This window comes from Fragaria vesca, linkage group LG6 (assembly GCF_000184155.1).
Source record: "Fragaria vesca subsp. vesca linkage group LG6, FraVesHawaii_1.0, whole genome shotgun sequence".
Taxonomy (NCBI): domain Eukaryota; kingdom Viridiplantae; phylum Streptophyta; class Magnoliopsida; order Rosales; family Rosaceae; genus Fragaria; species Fragaria vesca.
The window spans coordinates 12,477,214-12,487,707 of NC_020496.1; the positions used below are offsets into that span (position 1 = coordinate 12,477,214).

Consider the following 10,494-nt stretch of genomic DNA (forward strand, 5'->3'; position numbering starts at 1 on the left):
TTTTTGTAGATTTCATCTCAATTTGTACAACTTATGCACTAATCTATTCTCCTTTGTGTTCAAGTTTCAGTAACTTCAAAAGGAGGTGTTTATTGGCAGAAAGAGATAGAGAGAGCACATACTGGACTCCGTTAATACGGTGTTCAGAGGGAGAATGCCAGTGCAGCTGCTTCAAGTTGTAGTTCTTACCATCTATGTCTAATGTTCCTGCAATTTGTCCATCGAAATGCACCTGCATACAATAAAATTCGTGTCAAATATCAAGCTAACTAACAACTCATGCATACATAAATACAAAACTTGAATCTATATGGATGATGAGCAATGTTTATACTGATACATTTTCAATCTGACACTTGACACAAATCAAGAATCCAGGGATAAAAATTTATGTTGTCAGTCCAACAGTCACCGCCTTGCAATTAAGCCAGCTCACCAACGGAGACTAACATAATCCTACCAAAATAATGATAGTAATAATATGAGGACTATTTATGAAGATGCACAAAAGTGTGGAGGAAGTTGAGGAACAAGTACCCCAATGTTAAAGCCATTGTTGTATAATGTGGCATTCAACGCAAGATAGTTTCGGGTTAATGGCTTGAAATTGCTCATACGAACAACATGGTCCTTGGCAAGGTTCAGAGGAGATTGCCTCTTTCCATTACATGCTGAGAAATATGGACTCAATCTTCCCCATCTCTGAGGGCCAGTCGCACCCGAGTAAGTAAATCCAATCGACTTCAGCTCTGTTACATAAGTGGATATTTGTGAAATAGAGATTAGCCACAATCCAACCATTTTATGACAAGGACTAATTAATCAACACGAAACTCATAACGTAAATGCATCAAAGATAACTAACAAAATTTATAGCAGAAACCCAGCAAGCTTAGTCCCTTTACAACGAAAATTAGGGGAGAAGCTAACAGAGAAGATTCAAGAAGACATACAAGGGAAAAGAAAAAACAGAGTTATATAGATTAGAAAACATCATCTAAGATCCCAAGAAGTTGGACATGAAATATGACATATGAACATGCTAAGAGGGGCACAGAGCTGAGGGAGATAGATATATAGTACCTTCTACAAAGCAAGCTGAAGAACCAACAAGCAGCAATGTCACCATGAGCATCAACAATGAAACTCTGAGAGCCATATAATCAGTTCTATGTATTCGATGCTCGTCCAACCTCTAGATACAAAAGCAAAGAAAGAGTGCTTGTGACCAAGTTTTGATCCAACTTGTGTAGTGAGGCACCTAAACCAGTCCTGTGCTTATTTAGCCGTTATATATCAACACCCTCTTGGAGCACCCTAGCTTATATGTCTTGACCTATTTATACACTTGATTGATTGGCTTGCTAATTAGTGCCACACTACTAACTATGTGCTTAATCATGGATTTATGATTTGGCCGTTTCTTTTCTTAATCTATAGGGGCCTTAGTGATGTAGAGTAAAAGTGGCTTTTCGAGGTTAGATAAAGACTTGACAAGCAGAAAGCGCAGACAGAGAGAATTGGACTATTGCAAATTCATGATTTTCTTCAGCCTTCAGCTCTGAACTGTTCTTCTGGGAAAGGAGAAGCAACCGACCTCCCCCACCTCCTACCTGGAGAGGTTGGATCATATTCGTCTATTTTAGTATTCTGAGGCATTTCATGGAACAAATGTACATACAGTCATACACCTTAGAAAAGTTATAAAAATTGAGCGGTGATATGGAGCAAGCGCACCAATATAGATCACCACTCCACCAGTCCACAACTGAAGCCATTGTCTTCTGAACAAAATATTCAATAATGGTCTTTGGTTGTATTAGCATTGGTAGATATAAAACAACTAGTGTCACAACTCACAATCCAAAAAAAAATTATGATACCATAAATCTGTTGAGATAGGTTCCACTAAACCTATGTATTCAGATTAAGTAATACCAAGACGATCATCGGAATCGGCACGCATATGCCATATGGATTGGACATGGTTGAAGCAAACAGGGTTTTGTTGGGGACTAATAGTTACACCACTCTTAGCTCTGGCCTATGCCTCATCATTCACTATTAAGTCAAAAATTGATGCCTTCTGAGGAAAAGGAAAGCATAAACCACCCATTCTCCCGTTGTGTTTGTATGGCAGTATGATTACATTGACCATATAAATAGGTTTGGATAGCACCTGGCATTCAATCATAGGAAGATAATCCTAGTCCAACACCTTTGTGCAGGCTTCTAGTTTCTTCACCCTCCAATAATGAATTGATATTATTGTCTAACGGAAGTTTACATGATGCAATTTCAGATTATCTTCTTGAAATCCTCAGGCTGATATGGGCTATAGAATCAATTGGGAATATATCCTTTGATACCTACGTATGGTGTTAAATCCCTTTGATCAAATTGAAACCTTCAGAAACAAGAGGGAAATCTGTTAACTAGCACTTCAGTAGTTAAGTGTTTACTTAATCCTAACCAATATGAATGACTTTCACTAGATAACGGGATGGAACGATTTGAAATAGCAGTGATATGCTCTACCCATAATATTAGAAAAGTCCCTACAACTATGGAGCCTAACCAAGTTCATACCAAACCATAAATTTGGAGCTGACCGAATCTCCATCAACCTGAGTTTAGGAACAAGTTCCAATAATTTATGTAAAGAGACTAAAATAATCAGGAAAAACCAGTAACACAGAAAGTGAAAGCTTTTCTATAGAAGCTTCAGGATAGAGAACACAGCATAAAGAAGAATGTGGCTAATAGATGCCCATAGCTCACATTTGTGGACCATCTAACAAAAAAAAAACAAACCAAACATATCAAACATAATGGCTGCAGCACCACTATAAGTCAACCAACTTGGTCAACATGTGCTTTTGCACACCAGGATTTATCACTAAAGTGATGATGGAATCAAAACAAAAGGGAGCAAGTAAAAAAGGTGATTGGTGCTCTTGGTGTCAAGGACCTTGAACCTACAATTATAGCAAAACTACTTTCCCCAGCTTAAACATTTGCTTGGACAGAATTGAATAGCCAATTCAGATTGGGTTTCCTACACTATTGTTCATATGTTAACCTCAACATCCACTAGAGGAGAGCATAATGGATGAGAGGATAACCATTTTCATTGTTACATAACAACCTAACCCACAAAAGCCTAATATACTTAGGATAATAAAACGAAAATTGAGAGGGAAAATGCAAGGCTCTATAGCACCGGTACAGACAGTTATCCTCAAAACCATTCCCTCTCAGATTTATTCTTCATGACAAATACTACCTCCCACTACTACACATGGTTTGGTTCCCAACTGATGGACACCAATGCAAGGCTATGTCTTGTTCTGGTGCTTGTGATGGGTTTCTGGTCCCTTGTTCAGAAGATATATACTAGGCCTGGTCCCTTGGTTCTGGAGTTTTCTAATGTCTTGTCCCAATAGCCCGCAGATGTAATTTATTTAGATGAAAATGAACTTTTGAAATCCTACAATACTGAGGCACACTTCTATATCCTTCTATATCCCCTGAGAAAGTAGGAACCTTTTTGTGATGGAAGTTCAGATGCTGGATCTATAGACTGCTGCAACACATAAACAGACTACTAACCAAGCAGCCCCCATACAGCCTAGTAGCCTACATCTAGAGCATAAAAAGTTATTAACGACAGAATAAACAGATAGCAAGACAATAGTACACAAGCTCAATTCTTTACCTGCCAAGACTTAAACAGACAAAACAATTAAACCTGGCGAAAATGAAGTTCTACAATAGTGACACAATCCAGTAATTTCAGTAGCCTTTCAAAATATAATCAGAAAACTTAAATAACAAACTCTACATCTAGTAGCACACAGAACTCATGGTAATATGACAAGCGATAATAAAGGTAAAGTGTTTCAAATATGTAGTTGAGCACATATGAGATGATAAAGTAACTAACCATGATCAAATACTATGGAGGATCAAATACCTTGACTAACCAAGACACGAGCACAATTTAAAACATAGTATTACAAGACATTAATAGATGTCATTTTAAGTAATGGCTTTTGTATCTGATTGCCTACTAATTAGATACTTCCTGGAAATAAAACTAACGTTATGAAGATCAAAATCAACAAGAATGCATGATGACATAGAAACCCATAATTTTCCTTTTGAAATGTTGCCCGACAATGATGTGAATGACTGGACTAGACATACAAATTGAAGCTTGTTTTTGTTAGAATAAAGTGAAGAATCAAATGCTTTACCTGACCATCACAAGCATTTGGATTCAAATCTCTTTGTGAAAGGGGAGTGTCTGGTACTCCGGTATTATGTCATGATCAATTATGTAACATGCCTAAATTGCCACAAAAAATTGGCCACATTAGTGGTTAACTATTGACAACTCTTTTCTTCTCAGCTTCAAAACCGAGATAGAGATTCTCCAACTAAAATAAAGGCTCCACTTAGATATATTTCAGTCACCTAAGTCGGAGGATCATACCGACACTCTTCTGGTACAACATTCTTTTGTAGATAAGCTTCAAAGCTTGGTTCGTAATCTTATACTAAGTTGAAAGTTTTGATTAGATAGACGAGGGGTAGAAGTTATAGCAACAATAGTTCCTCTGGGATGGCACCAGTACTCGCAAGATCTAATAATATCAACCATACTCTCAGGGACGGTAACAGAAACTTACATCAGTTATATGTAATTAGGGGTAGGTACTGCAGAACTCATATGGAGATACTTATTTCTAGAGTCAACAGTGAATGCAATCCACAGTATATGTTATTTCTTGGTTGAGTAACATTTTTCAGCATTCATTATTGTCGGTTAATATTTCTAGTCGAATAACTTAAGGAGTGCTACTCTCAGCTAACAATGACTAATCCCTGGTTGAATCACTTCTACAGTACTACATGAAAAGCAACAATGTCCGACGAAAAAAATAGATTTGTTCATCTTCAGGCTTTTGAGTTTATTTTTAATTTTAACTCATAGCAGGAGTTCTCTCTATGAACTGATTTTAAAAGCTTCAATGTTATAAGCTTTTTAAGTATCACCATCAATGACATACGGGATTTAACATCATAGGCATATAATTTTCTTCCAGACCCACTAGTATACGTTGTGTTTTCAAACAAAATGTAAAGCTAATTTATTTCACATTACACAGTGAACATATGGTGAGTGATGATATAATCTAATTTAAAAGGAATTTGTAGTAGCTAATACGGAAAAATTTAAAGGAGAATGCCATTTTTCTTTTCTTTTCAAGAGCAGCCTATCATTTGCCAGCAACTGAATATCAAATTCAAGTACAATTTTCTTCCAAAGGAGGGAAAGAAAACTTGGGGTTAAACAAGACAAAGGGACTTTATTCTACTAGAAAGAAGAATATGAATACATCTAAAAATCTGTTTATTCCGGTATGAAAGGTGGGCAAATATATGTATATACTTATAAATGTGAGAAAATATACAAAGAAAAACGATCTAAAATGAAAGAGAAGCCCACATGCCTTTAAAATGTATTGCTCACTGAAGAGCATAAGTTGCTTTTAGATATTCAATAATTTCTGCACTTTCAAACATTTGCACCCCAGTATTGGGATCTTCCAAGTAAGGTGCCTGTCAAACACCATTAAGATTATATTAGTATTTATCTCTTCTTACTACGTTGTGCATGTCAAACAGCAGTAATTTTTCATCATCATATGATCGAAACTTCAAAATCAAACTACAGGAACTGACTGCATGATATTGAAAGTACCTGAAAACGTCCGGCTTTCTCATATAGTATCTGTCGTTTTGGGCTGCCACGAGCACAGCTGAAAAAAGGTAATGATATTGTCTCAGTAATAAATTTTATACCTTTGTACATAGATACAGAGACATATTATACTACGAAAAAATCCTAAACAAAAAGCTCCCAGAAAAGGTGGTGTCTACACATCAGCATACCATCTGACAGATGCAAAATCTTTTACACCACAAAAGAAGTATTATCATTTAGAAAGTTTTGAGATAATAGGCATAAGCACATCTCAGAGGATACATGATAAACTCCATAGAGAGTGAAGATCTGAAACATGTTACCTACATAAGATTTAGAACATAGATGACTGCACTGACATGGCCAGCACAATGTAATGCAAAGTCGTAGCAGATATCAACAGTCAATGATTTGTTCCTCATATGCAATCATGATAGTACAACTAATCACACTAACCATTGAATACTAGAGATTTAAGGGGGGAAATATCATTCTAATGTCAACCTAACTCGTCGCTTATGGCTGTATGTGTTAGTGCAGATTTGGTTATGTTTCTATGAAAAGCTTTGTGCATGCACGAATAAAACGTTGTTGCTAAGGTGATATAAATTTCTGAATATATGCCAGACTACCAGAGAGATTATATTGTAAGAGAGATTATATTGTAAGAATTCTTCAAACCAAGAAAAAAGAAACAATCATCCCAGATGTGCTATGGGTTGGGTACCACACACACAAAATGTGTGCAGCTAAAGAGTTCCAGTTTTATAACTGTGCAGTACCCCGTGCTAGATCTTTCCCAATGACTGAATGAGGATAATTACAATATAAAAGGTTGCTGCTCAAATTTACCTGCGGTATAAGTGAGGCAGTTCCAACTCTACGAGCACTTCACGTACAAGTTTGCAAAAAGGGGATCCCTGAAAGACAAAAAATTTAAGGACTAAAACTCAGGAATCATGACTTCATGAGTATTTGTACAATTTACCTATGAAAATAAAAATAACACAATTCAGATTATGGTAGAAGCAGCGTACATATCTATTAAACAAATCAAGTCATCTAGCAGCTTACCGAGGGACCTCATCACAAAACTATGCTATAAATTTAAAAACCAAAGATTATCATAGTCTAACCTCATATGCCCATACTTCTAGTGGTTTGGGTGGTAGTCTTGATGGAGTATAGATACTTCCCTGAATAGAGATAGAATACACATGAGAGTGATGAGACTGATTAATGAAGTTTATTATAGGTGCATATAATAGAAAAATCTCTACAAACTAGCATGTGCATTCCATGAGGATAAACTGAATTCATGAAAAGTAACTTGGGGATCACCCTCTAAAGAAGATAACTTTTGAATATATTTGGCATACTTAAACCAATTCAAAGAATCTAACCTTTCCCGACCGACCAAGCAGAGCAAACCCAGCAGTCAGAGTCTGCAATAGACAAGTCAAATAAATATATAAGCAATAAATAACTAGCAACTTGACTATAGATTGAGAAAAGCTACTACAGAAGAGTCAAATGCTAACCGTCAATAAACCAAGTGACAATGCAATAGGAACATTTCCATCACCTGCACAAACATTTAGGGGTCGGGTAAAGAACTATTTGAGAGGGTTTGAGGTAAAATTCAGTATAAATGATAAGAGATCAATAGGTTACATAATTGGTAGAAATGAAAAATAACTCCCACCAACAAATAAACAAGGGATAAAGTGATCATCATATGATCATAGAGTAGCCAAATTTGTAAAACTTTTGAAAAGGGGTGCCTGTCTCTAATTGCTTCATAAAAACAGAAAATATCTAGTTGTGTATATGTTCATTGGTATATACTGTATATATATAAATGAAGGTGATATGATAAAAATGATAAAACATATCAATCGTAGTCAGATTAATGTGATCACACACCATACTTCCCAACCAAGTACTTGATTATGTCGTCTGATTCGTACATTGAAACTCCAGTGTTTGGATCCACCTACAACCAGGCACAAAGTTTTAAGCATAGCTGATCATAATAAGCTGAACAAAAGCATTATATTGCAATAGACATAAGAACAAAACTAGAGAGTGATATTAGAAATTATATAAATTCTACAGTTTCCTAGTACATAACTACATATTAGTGTTAGAAAACTGTGAAAGAGATTCCTTCTTATTTGTTGAAAAGAAAATTCATTGCCAAGTGCTTGTTAAATGAATTTCTAATTACCGGAACTATATTTTAATGAGTTTTTGTTTATAAACAGGACTTATTTTAGTGTGTGTGTGTGTGTGTGTTTTATATTTTAATGAGTTTTTGTTTACCGGAACTATATTTGTGTGTGTGTGTGTGCGCGCATCCGCCCTTCTCTTGGATATTTTTCACCCACACAACCAAAACGACTCCTGCTGGATAGCCGCCCCTTTTTATGACAAAAGAATCTCAAACCAGCACTAATGATCTTAAGCTTATCTGAAACTATTACAATTGAGGAAGAATATACTTAAGACATTATGGAAACCATCCAAAATCTCAGAGGTTACAAGAGTGCAGGATAAACTGGAGAGTGGAGATAGAATATGCAATTACAGATATGCATTTACTAGTGAAGTTTTATGAACCACAGGGAAAAGCTACTTAAATCCATCTAATTTCCAACAAGCATGGTATAAAAAGCAACTCAGAATTCTTTTATTTAATTATAAGCTGCCCTTTTTCAGATTATTTTTAGTTCTTCCCTACAGAAGTGAGAATAAGCTGGGAGATGATATTAAGAGAAAGCTATGATATCTGACCATGTAAGGGAACTGCTTCTTGCCGCCCATCTCCCCAACCTTTGGACGGAAGTTTGGACCATTTCTTGGGCACGGATAAAATATAACATCAAGGTCCAGCACTGCAACAATTTCCCTAACCTGCACACAGTTAGAATGTCATCCCCCGAAACAAAGGCGCAACATGTAGACTCAGTGATCTACCACCACTATAATGATTGATAAGCACTTATGATGATTTCAATTACAAATTAAATATATTTATGGACCTTAAGCACCATAAAAGCAATTTTTCAACCAAAATATTGACAATCTAAGCTCTCTATTGATCGATTAGAGGGAACTGAAGATCAAAATTTGTTTATGTACTGGAAATAAAAAATCACCATCATTATCTTAATAACAATACTCACCGTCAATATGCCTAAACCCAAAAGCCTGAAGTCAGACTATACATGACATTCATTGTGCGGATTTTAGCATGATACCCGTGAGAACATTCTGATGCACTTAGAGTCTACTTACATGCATAGTCTTTCAAAAAATTCCCATTTGGACATTTTGTTTCATCAATAAGCTTTAGTAATAAAGAGAACTCCTTTGTTGTTCAAGTTACCTTCCGGCAGAATGGACAGCTGTGAATGATCCGTCGTAATTTGTACGTTTGGGGAAGAAAACCAAATACATCAAGTCAGTTCAAGGATGGTATATATTAGGGTTAGGGAACAATTGCTGCCAGAAATTATTGAAGTGAGGGAAATGAAGTACCCTTCAAACTCATATATCTCAACAGGCTTCTCTGGCCGTGGTCCTAATTTTGAAGTCTCCTTGACCTTGGAATCTGTCATATAAAAGATGAAAAGAAAAACTCTTGAAACTTCTAATCTGATGGTACTGAAAATCCGCATACTATAATTCTTCAAAAAGTCTAATCTACAATACACCAAAACTTCATGTTTATAATGACAACAAAATGCTCGATGCTTATGATGAACAAACATAACCTCAAAATAGTTACTTCCTCCCTTTCTGATCAGTAAATACACTATCACCGGTCATTTAACAATAACTACAGGAAATCAATATCCATAAAAAATGCCAAAGCAGGACATTAATCAGATTAACATGTACCATTAAAATCGAGAGCATACTGGTCTGGAGGGATCTCATCCTTTGGAACAAACGAAAACGAATAGCTGCCATTTTACATCCAAAAATTGAAACATACAATATGTCAGAATCTATATACTCCAAGTATTTCAGTAACTAGAACAGTAATTCAGTAATTCTAGCTGATTGAATTCATCTCCATTTCTAAAGCCACCAACTTTCAGTAACAAATTAGCAACATTCAAAGGAAAAGCAACTCAATTTACTTAAATTACTCAAAATAAAAAAGATGGGACATTTGAGAAAGATGAAGGGAAGTACCCAGAAACGAAAACGCCGCAGCCCAAGCGAAAGAATATGGCAAGAGAAGCACCCAAGACGTCCAAAGTCTTATCGGGTCGGACTCCGAACCGTTTGGGCTCCGGGGCCTTGAAATTGGGTGGGGGAGCAAATGTTGAAGGTTCAGGCTTTACTTGAACTGAAGCTGATGACGAACTTGTGGGTGTCTCTGGGGACTCTGTTGTGGCTCTAACTGAAAATAATCTCCTTGTGGGTAGTCTTCTGGGGCATGAAAATGGCGGGAAAGTTGAGGTGGGTATCAAGTTTAGAGCTTTGGCCATGGTTTTTGGGGGGAGGGGGTTTGGATTTTGAAGAGATGGAGTGTCTGAGAATATGAAGTAATAGTTGCAGTTTAAATATCAATTTTGAGTTGGTGGACACTGAAGAGACAAGTACTTGCAGTTACCGAACTCTTTGAAATAAATTGACTGGTTTTGGGACAATGATTTTGGTTTTGGGTATGAAATCAAATTTATTTATTCTTTATTTTTGAAAAT

At 36.2% G+C, this 10,494-nt stretch overlaps 2 protein-coding genes across 2 annotated transcripts in view; both read right to left on the reverse strand.

Annotated features, from left to right (window-relative positions):
* The window catches only part of LOC101292138 (bifunctional monodehydroascorbate reductase and carbonic anhydrase nectarin-3-like), a 2,972-nt gene extending 1,427 nt beyond the window's left edge, over positions 1-1,545 (reverse strand). Inside the window, exons 1-3 of the mRNA XM_004302935.1 lie at positions 1,084-1,545; positions 538-749; positions 123-232 (exon numbers count right to left, since the gene is read on the reverse strand). Of these exons, the coding sequence (XP_004302983.1) occupies positions 123-232; positions 538-749; positions 1,084-1,159 (398 nt within the window). The 5' untranslated portion in view covers positions 1,160-1,545. The remainder of the gene's footprint in view (positions 1-122; positions 233-537; positions 750-1,083) is intronic.
* Positions 1,546-5,355: 3,810 nt separating this feature from the next.
* On the reverse strand, positions 5,356-10,494 carry LOC101292431. Its single transcript, XM_004302936.1, has 12 exons — positions 9,980-10,494; positions 9,680-9,744; positions 9,317-9,389; positions 9,165-9,183; positions 8,570-8,689; positions 7,700-7,769; positions 7,315-7,358; positions 7,177-7,218; positions 6,910-6,969; positions 6,626-6,693; positions 5,771-5,828; positions 5,356-5,628 (listed from the first exon to the last, which is right to left on the reverse strand). The coding sequence occupies exons 1-12, from the start codon at positions 10,276-10,278 to the stop codon at positions 5,536-5,538; spliced, it is 1,011 nt and encodes a 336-aa protein (XP_004302984.1). The 5' UTR covers positions 10,279-10,494; the 3' UTR covers positions 5,356-5,535.

Bases quoted from the DNA above. Each gene is read 5' to 3' on its own strand.
- LOC101292431 (XM_004302936.1), bottom strand. From the start codon at position 10,278: ATGGCCAAAGCTCTAAACTTGATACCCACCTCAACTTTCCCGCCATTT. The intron at 6,694-6,909 runs GTTAGACTATGA...TTTGTCTTTCAG, and splicing joins TAGAAGTATGGGCATATGAG to GGATCCCCTTTTTGCAAACT. The intron at 5,629-5,770 runs GTACTTTCAATA...GGTGTTTGACAG, and splicing joins AGAAAGCCGGACGTTTTCAG to GCACCTTACTTGGAAGATCC.